Source organism: Camelus ferus, chromosome 22 (assembly GCF_009834535.1).
Source record: "Camelus ferus isolate YT-003-E chromosome 22, BCGSAC_Cfer_1.0, whole genome shotgun sequence".
NCBI lineage: Eukaryota > Metazoa > Chordata > Mammalia > Artiodactyla > Camelidae > Camelus > Camelus ferus.
In genome coordinates, this window is record NC_045717.1 from 21,105,090 (window position 1) to 21,124,496 (window position 19,407).

General features: G+C 56.9%; 1 protein-coding gene across 2 annotated transcripts in view; it reads left to right on the plus strand.

The window, feature by feature from the left end:
- CARM1 (coactivator associated arginine methyltransferase 1) overlaps positions 1 to 19,407 on the plus strand; it is a 37,687-nt gene that overhangs the window by 11,949 nt on the left and 6,331 nt on the right. For both annotated transcript variants that reach the window (XM_032465660.1, XM_032465659.1), the window contains exons 2-8: positions 10,459 to 10,584; positions 12,505 to 12,611; positions 13,558 to 13,662; positions 15,868 to 15,978; positions 17,048 to 17,225; positions 18,751 to 18,841; positions 19,026 to 19,107. In XM_032465660.1, coding sequence (XP_032321551.1) covers positions 10,459 to 10,584; positions 12,505 to 12,611; positions 13,558 to 13,662; positions 15,868 to 15,978; positions 17,048 to 17,225; positions 18,751 to 18,841; positions 19,026 to 19,107 — 800 coding nt within the window. The remainder of the gene's footprint in view (positions 1 to 10,458; positions 10,585 to 12,504; positions 12,612 to 13,557; positions 13,663 to 15,867; positions 15,979 to 17,047; positions 17,226 to 18,750; positions 18,842 to 19,025; positions 19,108 to 19,407) is intronic.

The following is a 19,407-nucleotide window of genomic DNA, read 5'->3' on the forward strand; positions in this document are numbered from 1 at the left end:
GCTAAGCCCCCGTGCTTTCAGGGGCCCAGGAACCCGGCGCACATCTGCTGTTCCCTTTGTAGCTCACACAGCCCCGGGCTGCGGGCTGATTAGCATGGGTGGGGGGACGTTCGCACGTACTGGCTCCCGCCCAGCTGGGGCCCCTAGTGGTCTCTTCAGGAAAGCCCAGCCTTTTCTTTGTCTGGTCCTTCTTCTCTTGTGGTTGCCCTTCTGCACACCCTACAATTAGACTCATCTTCGGGCCCCCTCAACCAGGCCTGCAGGACCAGAAGCCTCCAGCCCCTGAAGGCAGAGATGCCCCCCCTTCAGCGCCCCCCTCCCGGGACCAGCCCTTTGAGAAGGGTCCCTGCTGACGCCCCCTCTCTGGCCCCTGAAGCGCTGAAGCCAGTGCTGACTTAGGAAGTTTGGGTGTCTCTGGCGTGGGGGCCCTTCAGGCTGTGGTCAGCCTGCCAGCCAAGGGGTGGGCTGCTGTTATTGTGAAATATTTTCCAAGGAATAAGGGATAATACAGCAAACACCACGAGCTTCCACCCCCACATTAAGAATTTAAATGTTGCCCGCAGAGCAAAGGACCCCCTGTCTTGTCCCCTCCCCGGGAGGTAGCCTCACGTTCAGCTGGCCCTGGTGGTTAGCCTTCACGAGGGGCCCTTTGATGTAGCCTGAAGACCCAGCCTGGACCCTTTGAAACCTAAAATAAAAAGACCTTCCCTAGCACGGTATGCAGCTGGTGCCCTCAGCCTCAGCCAGGTGACTGCTTCTGTGTCTGAGAGGCCTGTGCGGAGCCTGGTCTGGGAGCCCGATGTCTAGTCTTGAGCCCAGCATGGCCTTGTGACCAGAATTCTCTCTGGGACACCTCCAATCTCTGCCTCTGGCCAGAGTACCTTGGGGACATAGGGCCTGAGACGTGTGCTTTGTGCTCAGAACACCTGCTATATGCCTGTGAGTCTTGGGCTGGGCACAGGGTATGTCAGTCCTTATGCCAGTGTTGAGCGATGCGTTATTATTTTATTTTTCTAGACCTGAAAGCTGAGGCTTGTGGCCGTGGGAGGTGGGGGTCCAGGTGGCAGAGCCCGGGTTTCAAACCTGGGTCTAACGAACTCCAGAGCCGGAGTTCTGGGAACTGCACCTCACTGTGTGGCTTCCCTGGCCGGGGGAGAGGGACTGCCTTGGTCTTAAAGAAACCCAAGTCTCCAGTGGCCCAGTCCCCTGGCCTGGCCCCACCAGCGGCCCATCCTCCGTCACACCCACTGAGGGGGGTGGCTTGGGTGCTGGCCTGCTCTGGGAGAGACAGTCACCAGCTGAGAAGCCATGGACTTGACAAGGGGAGGGTTCGCTCAGGACCAGTTCGGGAGCCGGGTCTGAGCAGGGTCTGAGCGGGGCTCTTAGTCAGCCCTGCTCACTCCCGAGAGGGCCCAGGGGGCCCAGACCGCTTGAGTGGGTGCCAGGCCTCCCCTGCTGTCACGATTGCCTTTGGTCGGGTTATCTTTGGGGAACAGGGTAGAAATTCAAACTGCTGAGGAGGGTGTGACATGAAAAGTCCATCTCTTCCTCCCTCCCGCTCCGGGCCTGTCCCCCACGCTGCCTTCTGGCGTGACTTTCCTGCCCGGTTTTTCAGGCGCATACAGGCTTGCGGGCATAAATCTTCGCAGGAACCCACTATGCTCAAGGTTCTCCACGTTGAAACAATGGAGAGGGGGTGCCCACTGAAGAGCACGCCTCCTTTCCAGACACGGCCCCTGAAGTCATTTCAGTATTTCTTTGTAGACAAGCCCCAGGCACGCAGTGCGCCTGGCCCTCCCCTCCCGGCTCCCCGCCTCTCAGGTTTACACCGTCTGCCCCTGACAGTGCGGCTCAGTCGTCTTAACACGGCAGCGTCCCCAGGTTGAGATCTATGTCTTTTCATCGGCTATACCTTCATTCACTCATTCAGTGGATATTTAGGCTTTTCTGCTGCTTTGAGCAGTCCTGTATCCTGGTGTATCTTTCCAGACATTTATAAGCAGAGCTATAGACTAAGGCCCCGCAAGGGCACTTCTGGGTTGGAAGTCTCAAAGAGATCGCCCTGGGAAGAGATGCCCAGACCGGGGCTACCGCAGTGTGCCGGGAGCTCTGGGTGCTCGGGGAGGGGTGCCGGTCTGGGATTCACCCGGGACAGGGCCAAGCCAGAGGGGCCCAGGGTGACCTCATGGTCCTCAAATACCCCAGGACTGGGCAGTGTGGCAGCAGCTGCTCGGAGCGTCTCCGAGGACAGCACTGGAGGAGCCGGCTTAGGTTACAGCGGAGAGGGAGCCAGGCTGGGTTAGGATTCCTGGGGCAGGATTCTCTTCTGAGACCGTAACAATGGCTGCTCCCGATTATTAAGTACTTGGTACCTTACTACTACCTCCACTATCTCAGGGAATTCTCACTGCAGGGAGGGTTTTACCTTCATTTTATCCACATGTCACAGATGGGGCTTCCGAGGTTGGGGATGAAGGCAGGTGGTGGGCTGTGCCGTGATCACCATTGGACAGAGGAGGAAACTGAGGCCCGCAGCCACACATCTGGAGGGCAGCATGTTTGGCACTGATCCCGGGTCTTCCTTGATGCCCATCATTTTAACCACTGCCCTCTCGGCCTTTCCTGCTGGATGAGCGGGGAAGGGTCTCTCCCCTCACCTGGACACTGGGGGCCATGCCACCGGGGACAGAGGGAAGCTCCTGATGCTCACAGTTTGGAAACCCGGTTCCTGCTGCCAGGGCATTGGGACCTGGGGCCTCTGGGAGACAGGAGGCCCTTGGAGGAAGGTGAGCCCTGCGTCCTACAGGGCCTGGCTTGCCACCTCCCCAAGGCAGCCTATGGTCCGGATTGCACCAGGCAACCCGTGTAGCCGACCCCAAAGCTCCCTCCAGCCCGGCTTGCCCTGTCTTCTCCCTGGTGCCGGCTGCCTCCCTGTGGCGCCTGGGAGCGCAGGAAGGCCGGGCCTGGCCAGCCTGTTCACTGCTGGTGCCCACACTTGGCACCACGCTTGCAGGGAGGGCCGCCAGTGAGCCGATGGCCTGAGCAGAGGGCTGCCGGCGGGTGGGCCGAGGGGAACACCTTGATTTTTCCACACCTCGTCCTCCTCCTCACCCCGCTCTCCTCTCCTGTGGAATATTTTCCTCTGGAAGGTGAACAACCTGTGTTTTATTTGGCAGTATGAGGCGATTTAATAAAAGACCTCACATTTGAACGAGCATTCTCCCCCGCCCCCAAGTCAGCCAAGATAAATAGCTTTAATTATTCCACATTTGTGGTTGTAATAGTTTTCCCGCTAGAGAGGCAGGGACTTGAAATGTGGCCCTCTGTGCGTGTGTGTGCGTGTGCGTGTGCGTGCGCGCGCGCGCTTCTTCCCCCTGAGCTGGTGGCTGCTTTGTTATCTTGCGTTCCACCTCTCTGTCCTCTGGGAGGCAAAGTTCCTCATCTTACACTTTGGATCTGTCCAGCCTGAAGGGCCCGAGGACCCCCTGCTTGTTCCAGAGCAGAGGGGAGAGGGAAAGAGCACAGTAGTCACCGTGGGGCCACCCAGTGCCCAGCGGCTTTCAGTAGTTAAGTGACCTTCTCCAGGCCACGCACGCCATTAGGGCTCGGGCACCAGGACCCCCTCTCCAGCTGCCTCCTGCACGCAGGGAAGGGGCCCAGCCTCCCTGATGCCAGGCCCTGGGGGTGATGTGCAGGTCGGCATCCCCAGGTGCTGGGTGCTGGGCCACCCACGTGCAGAGCCCTGGGTCTGTGCAAGGCGGCTGTTAAATAAGGAGCCACCCTGCAGTCGGGGCTCATCCAGGAAGTGCTGGAGAACCTTGGAGGAGGTGGCAGGGACTCGGGGGAAGAGAGCAGGAATGCCAGGGAGGGTCAGAGGAGCACGGAGGCTGGACAGAAGTCCTGCCCCTGGTCTGGAGGCTGGTGAGGTCAGCATGGCTCGATGGGAAGCTGGGGATGGGGGACACGTGTCAAGGGGCTTGTGAGCCCCATAAGGAGTTTGGGCTTGTTCTAGAAGCTTCTAGGAAACTGGAGAGTTGCAAGTGGTGGAGAGAGAGGAGAGAGTACAGCAAATCACTGCATTAGATGCTGTGACTGGGAGATGGCTGGAGGTTGGCATGTCCCCTAGGTCATCTGGTGAGTGTCCCCAAGAGAGTTTATCTGCCTCTCCTTGAGGCCGCCAGCTCTTTCGAAGCCCTCCTGGGTGCCAGGGCCTGGTTTAGGCTCAGGAATGAGGGTGGCGAGCAGGGAGCCTCTGTGCCTCAGCATCCCCCAGGTTCTGTTGTCCTGGGTCCCCGTGATGCTGTCCAGAGAGCCAACAAGGAGGGGCATCCAGGTTGGCGCAGTGCTGGGCAGGGAGCAGCCACCTGCTTCCCAGCCTCCCTCTTCTCCTGCTCCTGCAGCCCTGGCCCTCTCCAGCACGTGGTCCCTCTGGTGCTGCCCCTGGCTGTGGGGGCAGCCAGACTCCTGAGCCGCAGGTCCCTCTGAGCTCCTCCATAGCCTTCCTACAAATCGCCTATCTTGCCTGGGAGTCTATCTCTGCAACCTCCCTGGGCCACAGCCATGCTGTCCCAGTCACCCCCATTCTCCCTGCTGGGCTCCTACAAGGAAAAACACTGCTCCTGTGTGTGTCGCCTGCTCTCAGGACTCACACTGAGCACTTACGATCACCAGGTGTTGGGGAGTGTCCCCGCACACCAAGCAGTTCTCTGGCACTGTCTACCTGGAAGTGGTGTCAGATCCCAGAGGTTGAGGGCTCAGCCCCACTAGGCTGTACACACCCCGCTTCAGATGCCAATCGCAAGTTCAGTTCGATTAATTTGCTGCAGCAATTCACAAAACTCAGGAAAACAATTTCCTTCCTAGATTACTGGTTAATATAAGAGTATACAACTCAGGAACAGCCAGATTGAGAGGTGTGTAGGGCAAGGTGCGTGGGAAGCAGTGCAGGGCAGCTGTGCCCTCGTCGGGCGTGCCACCCTCCCGGCACCCCAACATGTTCACCAACGCAGAAGCTCTCCCGAACTCTGTCCTTTTGGGGTTCTATGGAGGCTTCATTATGCAGGCATGACTGATTAAATCATTGGGATTTGGAGACTGAGGAGAGGGGGACTGAAAGTTCCAACCCTCTGATTACTTGATTGGTCCCCCTGGCAACCAGCCCCATCCCTAGGGGCTTTCTAAAAGTCACGTACCCCGGAGCGGTTGAAAGGGGCTTACGTGAATCATAAAAGACACCTTTATCCTTCTTACCACTTGGGAAATTCCAAGTTTTAGGAGCTCTGTGCCAGGAACAGGAACAAAATATATGTTTATTATGAATTACCATATCACAGCCCCCCTCTTCTGCTTTCCCATGTGCTGTTTCCTTTTGCTGGAGAATTTGTTCCCAGCCTCTTTCCCTGGCTGGGGCAGGTGCCATCTCGAGCCTCCCACAGTACCCCGGTTCCCCTGGCGCAGTGCCTGTCATCTGGGGATCCTCATCTGTCTGGCCCCCCGGCTGTCCTCACCCGCTCTGGGACAGGGAGGGTGTCTCCGCTCACTCCACTGCCGAGTCTGTAATTAAGTTTTATGGGTGCATAGCCACGCTCCTTTACATAGTCTGTGGTGGAGCTGAGGACAGCAGCAGAGATTAAATGTCCCAAAAAGCTGAAAATATTTACTGTCTGGTCCTTGACAGATCAAGTTGGCCGCTGCCTGCTCCAGGGAGCACTGAGAGGCTGTGTGCACACTGGCTGGGAGCGCAGACCTGGGGCCCATCTACTTGGCCACTCGGCCACTCACTGTGTGGCCTTGCGCGAGATGCCTAACCTGTCTGAGCGCCTTTGCTCATCTGAGCCAATGTGGGCAGTGACGGTAGATGTAGCACAGGGTGCCGTGAGGGCTGCGTGGGAAGCGCAGGAACAGGGCCTGGCCCTGGGAGGTTGTTCCTCACGATCTGACCTCCCAGCCCCATCCCAGTCTCAGCAGGGTGGTGCTGGGCCTGGCTGCCCGTGGAAACTCCGTGTTCCTAACTTGGATGCTCAGGGGCCTTGCTCCCCTGGGAGCAAGACGGATGGGGTGGTTTTCTACTCACCCCGCTGCTCCCACTCACCCTGAGTGCTGCTGACCCTGTGGAGTTGTCCCTGGCTATTCTGGCCACTCGTCCTCTGGCCCCAGAGCTTCCGCAGGACAGATGCGCAGGCCCGCCCCCGGTGTCAGGCCGCGTCCAGGAGCAGGGCAGACACCTTTGCGGTGGCTGTGGCGTGACTAACACTCCTCCGGCCAAGCTTGTTTCCCTTTCGCTGCCCCGTTCAGCCAGTGGGCCTGCCCCATCACTGCTGGGAGGAGCAGCACCAGCACTGCCTCCCGCCCGCAGCCCCCTTCGTGGTTGCCACAGTTACAGCGTCATGCCAGCCTGCCAGCCCCTGTCCTGCTTCCTGCCCCCCGCCTCTCCAGGCCCTGTGCACGCAGCCCCCTAATCCACCGGCCGAGGTGACAGGTGGTACTTTCTGGATTGGTTTCTGGAGGCAGAGCTCAGAGACCAATTCTGCCTCTTCCATGCTCACCCGCTGATAAAGGGGGGACTTGAGAGGATGGTGCCAGCCTTTGAGTCTGCTAGGAGCTTGCCTGATGGACAGGGCTGCGCCATTCCTGAGTCCAGGCCCCGTGGGCTCTGGGCCCTTTCACTGGGAGTGGTGGTAGGGGAAGCTCTCTGCCTCCTGGGGGGGGACAGGAGTCAGGCTGTGCCTGCCAGCGCTGCTCCACCTGGCAAGCCTGAGCCCCAGGTGCAGCAATCAGCTGGCAGGGGTGGTGGGGGAGGGAAGAGGGGGAGCAGCATGTGCAAAGGCCCAGAGCCCTGCCCACTGAGGACCTGCCCGTTGAGTGTGGCCATGGGAAAGGGCTGGAGAGAGGAGGGGCTGATGAATGTGGGTCCTTGACTGCCAGTGCCAGAGCTTGGACTTCTGAGGCTTTTAAAAGGGGTAGGAGCCTGGTCCAGCTTTCTTGTGGTTTGTCAAGTATTCACCAAGCACCTCCTGTGTGCCAGGGACTGGCCCCTGAGGGTATAGCTGTGACATACAAAACTCTGGCTCCTTGGGCTTTGGTTGTCCCACCCGTGATGGGACAGGTCAAGTGGCCTCCAGCCCCAGCTTCCCTGGCCCAAGCCTGGGCCCTCTGGATGCAGCCAAGCTTCGCTTGGCCACAGGTCCTTGTGGTCGCCTGCCTGGCGCCAGGTTGCAGGGGGTGCCTAGGGCAACTGGTCAGGTTGCCAGGCTGCTCTGTAAACAGGCCATCCCTGGTCTTCTCGCTGCCACACAAGAGCAACCAACAGATCGGCTCTTTCCTGGCCCAAGAGTGGGCCCGGGTACCACCTCAAGGTTTGGGGTCCCTTCCTGAGACCCACTTATAGCTGGGCTTGGGAGCATCCTGTCTTGGGTCCCCTGTGGGTGTGGCGTGGCTGTGAGCCTGGGGCTGGCCTGCCACTATGGTTTTCCCTCTTGCCTGCTGTCAGGAGGCTGGCTGTGCCCTGCTTCCCCCACCCCAGGAAGGTGGCACTGGCTCCTGAGGTGTGAGGCCATCTGGCAGAACCCAGGCTGGGGCCCCAGGGGCTCTCCTCCAGGCTTAGGACTGAGACTACACGAGGGGAGACCAGGGGGCCCAGCAATCACCCTTCATGCTGAGATTCACCCACTGCGGACATTTTTCTTTTTCTATTGAGGTAAAATTCACATAACATAAAACAAACTACTTTGAAGCATACAATTTAGTGGCGTTTAGTACATGCACTGTGCAGGTAACCATCATCTCTATTTCCAAAACATTTTTATCATCCAAAAAAAAACTTTGTATCCATTAAACCGTGGTTCCCCATTCTCCTGCCCTCAGCCCCTGGGAGTCACCAGTTTGCTTTGTGGATTTACTGGTTCTGGATATTCCATACAAATGGGATTGTACCCCTGTGACTCCTGTGCCTTGCCCCCGTCACTTAGCATGTTCATCCCTGTGGTGGCGTGTGTCAGGACTTCATTTCTTTTTATGGCCGAATAATACTCCGTTGTATGGATGGACCATATTTTGTTTATCCAGTCATTAGTTGATGGACATCTGAATTGTTTCTACTTTTGGGCTCTTGTGAGGGGTCCCACTTCGAGTATTTGCATACAAGTATTCGTTTGAATACCTCCTTTCAGTTTTTTTGGGTTTGTACCTAGGAGTGGGATTGCTGAGTCAAGTGGTAATTCTGTGTTTAACTTTTTGAAGAACCGCTGAACCGTTTTCCACAGCGGCTGTACCATTTTAAGTTCCCGCCAGTAAGGTTATGAGGGTTTCAATTTCTCGCCAACATTTGTTGTTTTCTCCTTTCTTGTTTTAAATTATAGCCATCCTGCTAGGCATCTAACTGTGGTTTTGATTTGCATTTCCCTAATGACTAATGATGGCAAGCATCTTTTCATGTGCTGGCTATTTGCATATCTTTGTAGAAACATCTCTTCAAGTCTTTTGCCCATTTTTGAGTTGGAATATCTTTTTGTTAAGAGTTCTTTATATATTCTGGACAATAGGTCCTTATCAGGTATATGACTTGTAAATATTTTCTCCCATTCTGTAGATTGTCTTTTCACTTTTTTGATACTGTCCAACAATATAAAAAGCTTTTGATGAAAGCCAGTTTATATAGTTTTTCTTTAGATACTCTTGCTTTTGGTGTCATATCTAGGAATCCACTGCCAAATCCAAGGTCTTAGAGATTTACTCCCTCTGTTGTGAATTTCTTCTAGGCATTTTATACTTTTTGCTCTTATATTTAGGTCACTGATCCCTTTGAGTCTGGTTTTGTATATGGTGTGAGGTAGGGGTCTAGCCTCATTCTTTTGCTCAGAGAGACCCAGTTGTCCCAGCACCATTTGTTGAAGAGACTATTTTCTCCCCCTTGAATGTTCTTGGCACCTTTGTTAAAAATCAACTGACTATAAATGATCTATACGTCTCTCCATTTGCCGGTACTATCCTGTTTTGATTATTGTACCTTGATAGTAAGTTTTGAGATCAGGGAGTGTGAGTCTTCCAGCTTTGTTCTTTTTCAAAATTGTTTTGGCTGTCATGGGGCAATTGGGAACATTTTGTCACATTTGTACTCATGCTTCTCTGTAAATATATTTTGTTGTTGCTGTGTATTTGATGAGCTAGTCAAAAGCAAGTTGCAGACATCACAGGGATTCACTCTACTTCCATATGCGTCTTTGAGTAATACGGGCATTCTCCAGAGTAATGCTGTTGTCCCATCCAGATCATTTTAAGTTGTAGCACCTGCAGTTCACACGTTTCCCCAGTTGTCCTTTGTAGCTTTTGAACGGTTTTCATTAGGCCACAGTCCAGGATCACACCTGGCATTTGACGGTCATGCCTCTTTAGTCTCCTTCACTCTAGAATTGTTCCCAGCAATTATTATCTTTCCTGACTTTGGCCGTTTGGAGGTGATCGGGGAGGTTGTCTTGCAGACTGCCCCGTGATCAGGTACTGTCTGTGGTCCCCTCGTGATTTGACCAAGGTGTCCGTCCTACCGCCCCACATCTGGGCCACAATGTCAACTCGGTTTGTCCTGTTCCTGGTGATGCTACAGTTCATGGTTCCCCTGCGGTGGGCCCCCCCTGCTTGTTGAGTGAGTGATTGGTATCAGTGGTAGAGGCAGGACGGGGAGGCAGTGCTTCCTGCATTTGTCTGCTGGGCCCTGCGCCTGCCCCATCATTAGTGCCACTTGACAAATGAGAGCCCCGGGGACTCTCTCAGTGACGTGGGCAAGGCCTGGATGCCGGCCTGGCTTTCCAGCTTCTGTGGCCACACTCACAGGATTGGCAAGAAGGAGAGGGCTCAGCTGGAGGAGGCAGAGGTGCCGCTCAGTACCTCTTTCTTGTCCCCACTCACTCCCGCTCAGCTCTGAAGGCCGACGATACCCCTATGTGGCATTGAAGGGCTGGTGAATGCAGGTGCTGCCTTGGGCCCTGCCTGTCCGGCGGTGCTGAGGACCAGCTGGTAGCTGATCAGCATCCCCAGCGGGGACACAGGATGCAGCCCGTCCAGTGGGAGAGGACAGCTGTCCATAGGGTGACCAGGGCTGAGGTGGGGGCTGCCAGGCACTGTGGGGCCGGGGGCACCTCTGCCAGGACGTTCCCTCGTGGAGCAGGTCCTGGTGCCAGAGCCCGAGTTGCTCAGTGGAAACTGAGTTGGGGAGACACCAGTGAGAACAGGGTAAGTCTGGCGGGGTCAGAGGGTCACAGGAACCCAGTGGGGCCCCCCAGGCCCAGCTGCAGGAGTTGGGCCTTCGTTCCCCAGCCCTTCTGCGTCACCTGGAGGAATCTGGGGGGCTGTGAGCAGGGAGGGCGAGGGTGGCGGGGGCAGGACTTGAACAAAGGCAGCCAACAGGGAGCCTTGCTGAGCTGGCCAGGGACCTGTCGGCTCAAGCCTGCCTCCCTCCTCTCATAGACGAAGATGTCTGCGTGTTCAAGTGCTCGGTGTCCCGTGAGACGGAATGCAGCCGTGTGGGCAAGCAGTCTTTCATCATCACCCTGGGCTGCAACAGTGTCCTCATCCAGTTCGCCACACCCAGTGGTACGTGTCCCTTCCGTCCCAGCTGCACGCGGCACGCCCGGAGCCCGGTTAAATCCTAGCCTGTCCATCTGACCCGGCAGATACTCCACTGACATCACAAATCAAATTCCCACATAGAACTGTGTCCGTGGAGAGAGTACGTCCTCGTGCCTGGACGCTCCACCCCAGACCTTGCCGGCTCCATGGGGTCCTTCTGGGCTCAGCTCATGTGTCCCCTCCTCAGAGAGACCTGTCCTGTCCTCCCGGCCACACCCTCCCCCCGGGAGGAGGCTGTGAGGAGGGGCCCAGGGCACAGCCCTCCCACAGCAGTGGATGGGGGAGACGAGAGCCTGGGGCCAGCGGAGGCTTTGTTCAAGTGCAGAGAGGGTTCTAAGCAGGCCTGTCTGGGGAGCCCACAAGGTCACTGAGCAGGGCTAATGGGGCCCCAGGCGAGTGCTGCTGGTGGCTCCGGGTAGGGGTCCGCAGGGGAGGTGGTGAGCTGTTTGGGGCTGGAGACCCCTCGAAGGGCCAGCAACCAGGCCTGGTCCCCACAGAGCTACGGTCAGTGGGCCTGGTGGTCGGTGCCGGGGCTGGGGCAGAAGAGCCAAGGGTGGAGAGGCCGCCTGCCCCTCAGAGCCCTCGTACCCATCTCAGTGCCCCCAGTGGAGGGAGGGGACTCCCCACGGCCCAGACCCTCAGGGCCACCCGCCCTCACATGGTGCCGCTTCAGAGCTGGGTGAAGGCCGGGTGGGGAGAAGGCAGCCAGAGTGCTGACTGCCTCCCGCTGGAAGCATCCCTTCACTCCAGCTCCACCCTCTGTTTCCTTCTTTCCGTACGTAATTAACCCAAATTGTGTTTAAAAAAATAAGTTACAGAAACACCTGCAAGGTTATCGCTAAGAGCTGATGTTGTAAATCCCTCTAGTCTTTGTCTGCTCTGTGCATCTTTGTATTCTTTTCCCTTTCCATCCTATCAGTTTTTTAAATTGTGGTAAAGTGTACACAGCAGGCTGTCCCCATGGTAACCCTGTTCAGTGTACATTTCTGTGGCATTAGTGTATTCACATCATGCAACCATCACGACCATCCATCTCCAGAACTTTTTTGTAACTTCCCAAACTGTATGTTAAGACATTATCTTTTAATTAATTGTGTTAAAATACACATAATGTAAAATTTACCATCAACCATCTTTAAGCGTGTGGCTCCAGGGGCATTACGCACATTCACGCTGTTGTGCAGCCGTCCCCACCATCATCTCCAGAACTTTCTCGTCTTCCCAAACAGAAACTCTGTCCCCATGAAATGCTGACTCCCCATCCCCTCTCTTGGCACCCACCACCCTATCTGGCTTCATGGTTTTGTTCTGCCTTTTTTCTTTATACAGTTCCGTGGTCATCATTCTGTGTTAATAAATGTAGTTCATTTGCCATGTTAACATCTAGTTCTGCAGACCCCTGGCAGCTGGTTCTCTGACCTGCTTCTCTGTGTCCTCTGGGGTCCATCCAGTCCCTCTTACTGGATACTGAGGTGGTGGTGTCCCTGTGTCCACTTGCCACCCACGGACAGTGATGTGAGCTGAGGGTGGACTTAAGGTTATTTGCTGGGGTGAATCCTAGGGATTTGACACCGGCTTGGCGGGCACATGCCCTTTAAAGGCTTTGGTGGAACTGCCCTTTGGTGAAACAGTGCCCAGGGACCCCCCCTGCCTCCCACCAGCCGCGCGGAACATGTGCGGGAGGCCTGCCTTTTCCCGTGTCAGCCACCAAGTGGCAGGCTTGGCTGCCCTTCTTCGTTTCCTTAGACTTCAACATTTTTTGAGGTGGGAGAAAGAAATTGCCAAATCACTTGTGCTCAAGGTGAAAAAGTCGGGGTGCACACCTAGACAGACCCCACCACCACCCCTGAGACAGCCACGCATGACCTAGCTTCCCCCTTCCAGATTTCTGTTCCTTCTATAACATCCTGAAAACCTGCCGGGGCCACACCCTGGAGCGGTCCGTGTTCAGCGAGCGCACGGAGGAGTCCTCTGCTGTGCAGTATTTCCAGGTGGGTATGTCCCGCCCGGGCCAGGCCACCCCCGGTGGCCCCCAGAGGCCGCGCAGCACAGGGCAAGCCCACCTGGGTTCACGTCCTGGCTCTGCCCTTTACTTGCTGAGTAACTTCGGGCAGGTTTCCTCCTTACTGGGCCTCAGTTTCCTCATCTGTGGAACAGAGATGCCAGTGTCTGCCTAGGAGGGTTGCTGGAAGGATTTGAGTGCAGGTGAAGCTCGGGACCACAGGCATTTTGAGTAGTGATAGCACAGTTTCGGTGTCCCAGACATGTAGGGCCTGCCAGGCACTAGTCCAAGCACTTTTACACATACGGAAGCACTTGAACCCTCCCAACAACTCTAGGAGGTAAGTGCTATTGTTGTCCCATTTTACAGATGAGAAAACTGAGGCTCAGAGAGGTTAAGTGACTTGCTCCAAGTCACACAGCTATTTTGCAACAGAGCCAAGATGGGAAGCCAGGTCTGCCTGATGCCAAAGCCTGTGCCCCTGCCCAGGTGCCACGCTGCCTCCTGATCGCCTGTTGTCTTACAGAGAGACCCCGCAGCACCTCACCCGCTGGCGCTCTGAGTTCTAGGGTTCTCTTCGATCTGCTTCTCTGCTTCTTTGGGGCCCCTAAGCTGGGGCAGGTAGCCCTCGATCCCAGAACTCCGCCTGTGGCATATCTTGAGTTCTCCTGGGTGGCTTCCAGGTCAAGGCGTCATCCAGCTGTGTCCTTTGGCCACCGTGATGTGATGGTGGTGGTGTCCCTCCTGGGGGATGCCTCCTCTAGCTTCCCGCTCCCTTTCCCAGAGCAGCTGGCCATGGAGTCCAGGCCGGCAGAGGGGTGCGGCCTCCCCGGGGAGATCTCCACCCGAAGGGGCCCCTCCTGTCGCAGGGTCCACCAGGGCCTCGGCCATCTGTGCGCCGCGTGCCCTGTGCCATTGGTCTGTCTCTGTTCCAGTTTTATGGCTACCTGTCCCAGCAGCAGAACATGATGCAGGACTACGTGCGGACGGGCACCTACCAGCGCGCCATCCTGCAGAACCACACAGACTTCAAGGACAAGGTGAGCCGGGCCTCACGCATCTGCCCTGCCACCCTCCCTTCCCCCCCAGCTCCGTGCCCGCGTCACTGCTTTGGTTGTTCTAATTTTTTTTTTCCTTTGCTCATTGATTTTTGTCTTGAATATTTTTGGATTACAAAAGCAAAATCTACTTTTTGTAAAAGCCCAGTGTGGATAAGATAGGCTCGAAAGGCCTCTTTCATTTTCCTCCAAAACGACCACTGCCAACAGTAAAGGTCTCTTCCAAATTATTTCCCATGCGGGGGAGAGTGGAATAGCTCAGTGGTAGAGCACACCTAGCAAGCACAAGGTCCTGGGTTCAATCCCCAGCACCTCCATTAAAAAATAAGTAAATAAAAGCCTAATTACCTTCCCCCCAAAAAAGAATAAGAAACAAATTACTCTTCATGCGTATATCAGTATGTATATATTTTAGGGTTATTTCATATTTAATCTTTTTCTGAATATATATATACAAAATAGGACTGTATTCTATATTCTCTTCCTGCAGAATACTTTCCCCCACATAATGTTATGTCTTAGGATGCACTTTTGTTACATGAATAGAGTGTAACCTGGTTACTTATCCAATTTCTTTTAAAATTTTCTTACTATTACCAAGTAGCATTCAGTGACCCTTGAACAGCCTGGGTTTGAATCACACTGGTCCACTGATCCGCAGACTGTTTTCGGTAGATGCGTCCTACAGCGCTGCACAACCCACAGCTGGCGAATCTGTGGACGAGGACCCGCTGGGTATAGAGGGCCAGCTGTCCAGATGTATATGGGGATTTCCTACTGGGTAGGGGGTTGGTGTCCCTAGCCTCTGAGTTGTTCAAGGCTCAACTGTATACTCCCGATTAAAAAGAGACCAAGCAGTCCCGAATTTATATATTCAGAGGTGAAAGTTTATTCCCTGCTCTTCCTGTGGCCTAGAGTTTGTTTTCCCTTTTTAACCAAGTAGAAGCTTGTGGTTTTCTGGACATATCCTGGGGACTTTCCATGTGATCCACCTGGAACGCCTTGTCCGGCACCTCAGTCACACCCCTGCAGCATTGCTGAGAATCCCCTCTGGTCACTGAGCCCCTGGGCGCAGGGCCTGAGCCCTGCAGCCTGGGAGGAGTCCTGCTCATGCTGGGCCGTCCCTGTGCCCTCGCGGCTGGCGTGGGCCGTGCTGGGGCAGCACCTGTGGCCCAGGAAGCCCACGTTCCTTCAGCAAAGCCCCTTCCAGCTCTCCTGGGACACAGATCCATGTCCTGGTTCATCTGGAACTCTGAGAGGCACCCGAGACCCTCCCACCCGACAGCACCGGTGCCCCGCTGCCCCTGTGCCCGCCACTGCAGCCCAAGCAGGTCTCCTTTAGCGCGGGCATGCCACTGCCAGAAAACTTATCCTGATTCCACTCCTGCGGAAACAACCAGACGAATCCAGAATGTGGGACCATCTACCACACAGTAGCCTGGACTCTTCAAGAGCCTGAGCCGTGGGCGCCAGCAGCCCTCGAGCGGGCAACTGGCTGGTCCCAGGGATTGCACTGCTCACCTGCCCCAGCTGAGCCACTGGCTGCTTCCCCAGGCGGGGCTCAGCACGCAGCCGGGAGGTGCTGCCACCAGCCCATTCCTCCCCGTGAGGGCTGCAGAGGCCCTGGAAGAACACCTCTCAGCTCCGTGCTGGTGTCTGGGGAGGACCTCGGTCCGGCTGATCCAGAGGCCCGTGGGCCGCAGTGTTGGGGCCGTGTAGGAGCTTTCCTTGGGGCTCCTCCAAGGTTGCAGGGATGCCCGACCTGGGGTCGGGGGCTGCTCACCTCCTGCCCGCTCTGTGGGCCTGGCCGGGTGGCCCTGCATCTCAGGAGTTGTGCTGTGGGACTCGGAGGTGTCCTTACCTCGTGAACATGCGTTCCCACATGCTGCATAGATGGCCCAAACCTTTCTTTCTTGAATCATATCTGAGAGTGTGTACTGGTCTTCACATCCTAGCTGTCCTTGGAAGTCCCCTTCTACCACCTTCCGATAGAAACCCTGCGGGGCACCCACATGCTCCCGGGGGCTCCCAGAGCGCAGCCTGTGGGCAGCTGGCCATGTCAAGGGGGAGCAGGGCCCAGAGCGCACTCAGTGGGTTTGTCTGCAGTGAGTGAGTGCCCGTGACACGTGGGTCTATCATGACTGCCGCCACTTCACCCTCTTGTTCTCACCTCCCCTCCTCCCTCAGATCGTTCTTGATGTTGGCTGTGGCTCTGGGATCCTGTCGTTTTTCGCCGCCCAAGCTGGAGCAAGGAAGATCTACGCAGTGGAGGCCAGCACCATGGCCCAGCATGCCGAGGTCAGTGGCCCTCTGGGAACCCCGCCTGTCTTCGTCCCCCAGCTCTGGGCCTGCTCCAACCTGGGGAGGCCAGCCCTGTGGGGAGCCACCCGGAGACCTGACCCCGGCATCCGGGGAGACTGGAGATGTCACTCTCTACTTTGGTCTCTCGTCCCCAAAACTGAGTGGTTTCAGGGGAGGGGCTTGTCAGGCCTGGGTGATCTCCTTTCCATGACTGGTGGTTGCCCGCCAGGCTCAGGGGCGGTTTGGGGTCTTCAGAGACTGAAAGCCTCATGCTTCAGGGGCTGTGTGCAGTCACAGTGACCAGGGTGGGATCTCGGCCCTGGGCAAGCGGGCGCGCAGCCCACCTCTCTGAGCCCCACTTGACAGGTAGATAACAACAGGATTTCATTTTGTTGGTTGATGCTTTTTTTTTGCACCAAAGCCTTCATTCACAAAGTTTAAAACCTAAAATTACAAAGGGTAAAGCGTGAGGGTGCTTCTGTCCCCCACCCCTGGCTCCCAGCTGCCTCGGCCATCCACCCCGCCAGCCCCTCCGTGAACGTACAGTCACCACCTTGCACCGTGACTTGCTCTTCTGTCTGGGATATATCGGTGTCATCTTTCTCACCCTTTCTAGCTGCTACAGAGCATCCCTTTACCTGGATGGACTATTGCAGGCACAGGCTGCAATAGCCACTTAGGCTGCTTCTCAGTCTCTGCAGCACAAGTGAATGCTGCCCCAAAGGCCCCGTACACGTGTCCCCTCTCCTGTGCGCGATTACTTCTGTAGGGCACATTCCGAGCAGTGGACTCACTGGGTTGGAAGGTGTGTCCAAGTTTGGCTTTGGTGGCTGTAGCAAAGCCTACTTGTCCTCACCCCCATGGTGACATCAGGGGCTGGGGAGCCACAGGAGGGAAGACCCTGAGAGGGGGCTGGGGCCGCGGTGAACTCCTAGCGGGCCGTGGCTGATCACGGCCATAGTTAGGATGCTGACAAAGGAGGTGGAGGGGAATTTGGTGGCCCAGTGTGGATGGAGGCCTGCCCCTGGGGGACCCCCCATGACCCCGGTGGCTCGCTTGCCCCTAGGTCTTGGTGAAAAGTAACAACCTCACCGACCGCATCGTGGTCATCCCTGGGAAGGTGGAGGAGGTCTCGCTGCCTGAGCAGGTGGACATCATCATCTCGGAGCCCATGGGCTACATGCTCTTCAATGAGCGCATGCTCGAGAGCTACCTCCACGCCAAGAAGTACCTGAGGCCTGGCGGTGAGTGTCCCTGCCGGTGCGCAGGCCACTGCCGCCTGGGCGGGGTTCCCTGGGCCTGGAGGCCAGGGTGCACCCACTGGGGCCCCTTTGGAGAGCCCCTGCCTGCCGCCCAGTGAGCACAGTTGGGATTCAGCTCCCGGAGCAGTGGCAGGCCTTCACCCCTGCTCCCCACCCAACCTGACCCCAGCTGGCTGGGCCCCAAACAAGGCCAGACATCCACCTGGCAAGCTTGCTCAGCCAGGGCATGGAGGGGTCCCCTCAGGCCTGCAGAGAGCCTTTGGGCTGCCTCTGCCATTTAGTGCCCAGTGGGGGACAGTGTCCAGCTGGGATGTGGTCGGTGCAGGAGCTGACCTGTCGTCTTCACTCCTAGCAGTGTAGATCTTGCCCTCAGCCTGAGAGGCCCCTGTGCTCCTCAGCCAGGGAGGAAGGGGGGGGCGTCTTGTGCATTGGAGGGTGTCTGTGGCCTCCTGTCTGTGTCACTGTACTGCCAGTCTGTGCTTCTGGGTCACTGGGTCACTGTTTACACTTGCCTATCTGTGTCACTGGGGTCTGGTTCAAGAGGGCCTGGCCAGGTGACACTCGAAGGAGGGCAGGAAAGGGTCGGGCTGTGGGGAGACTGGCCTCGAGGTCTGCTCTGGGAGGTGTCCTGCATCCCAGGTGAGAGTGGGAAGCCAGGCTGCCCAGAGGGTTGTCTGAGACCTGCTTTCCTCCTGTTCTGCCCTGTTGGGGGGCCAGGCCAGGAGACCGTGGGCTCCTCCTTATGGGACGGAAGGACAGACGGGAGTCGGGCTCCGGTGGGCAGCTGCTCACTTGCCCCACTGGGCAGGCTGCCTGCACGGCTGCGTCCTGGGGCTGACTATCCCCCCAGCCCGCGTGACTGTGGCTTCCTTCCATCTCAGGAAACTCTTTGGGGACATTAAAGGGAACCCTCCCCCTAGGCCACGACTTGAGGTGCCTTCAGGGCTGGGGACACTTGCCTGTGGTGCTCCAGGGGGCCCGCAGCTCCTCCTGGGCAGGCGGCCTGGCCTGTGGCCTCTGGCCCAGTGAGCACCTCCCTGCCCCCACCCCAGTGGCTGCAGCTGAAGGAAGGCTTGAAAAGGCAGATTCCTAGTGCCTCAGGGACCCCCTGCCTCGAATTAAAGGAGGGAGGGAGGCCCACATCTGGAGGCCAGGTGACTTGGGGCCCTAGCCTCCCCAGAGTAGGCGGGGCCTCCTGAGCCCAGGCTCTCCTTGCCACTGGCTCTGACCCATCTGCCTGTTCCTTGAGTCGCATGGAGGGAGGACCCTGCCCTGCCCTCCTGCCTCCCGGACGGCTGTCCACCCAGGTTTAGTGAGACTGCCCATCAGGTGTTGCTGCCACAGGCAGTGTAGGCGCTCCCATACCTGTGTCGCATGAATGAGTGAATGAATGAATGAGAGGCCGGGGAGGCTTAGAGTTGGGGTCCTGGGGCCCTTTAGAGGCTCTGCCAGGCCCTGCTGGATGTCCTACCCTGACGCCAGCACCCCTCCCTGCCCCCACTCCCAGGAAACATGTTCCCCACCATTGGTGATGTCCACCTCGCACCCTTCACGGATGAACAGCTCTACATGGAGCAGTTCACCAAGGCCAACTTCTGGTGAGTGTGCCCCTGGGTGTCCTGCCTTCTCAGGGCTGGCCCCACCTCTCTCTCCTTCCTCATCCTCAGTAGGATCTGAAAGACTTGGGCTGGACGAGGGCCCGCTGGGTGAGAAGGCAGGCTGCCCCACCTGTCTCCTGCTGCTGCTGACCTTGCCCTGGGGGTGGGGGGGGACTCTCTGCAGGTACCAGCCATCCTTCCATGGAGTGGACCTGTCAGCCCTCCGAGGTGCTGCGGTGGATGAGTATTTCCGGCAGCCTGTGGTGGTGAGTGGGGGCCCCACGGGCACTACTGCAGTTAGCACTGGCCACGGCCCTCCCCTGGGGTGACAGGAGCGGGGCATGGGCTTTCCTGTCAGGCTTTATGCAAGCTGTGCAGCGATAGGGGAGCCACTGCCGCCCTCTGGTCTCTCTTGAGCTGCCCCTGCTCGGAGCTCTCACACAGGGATGCTGGGAATAAACTGGCAGCGCATGTAGAGTGCTAAGCACACGTTAAGCACGCAGTACGTGTGGACTGTTATTAGATGAACTGATCCTTGGTAAACTGATTTTATTTGATTGATTTTA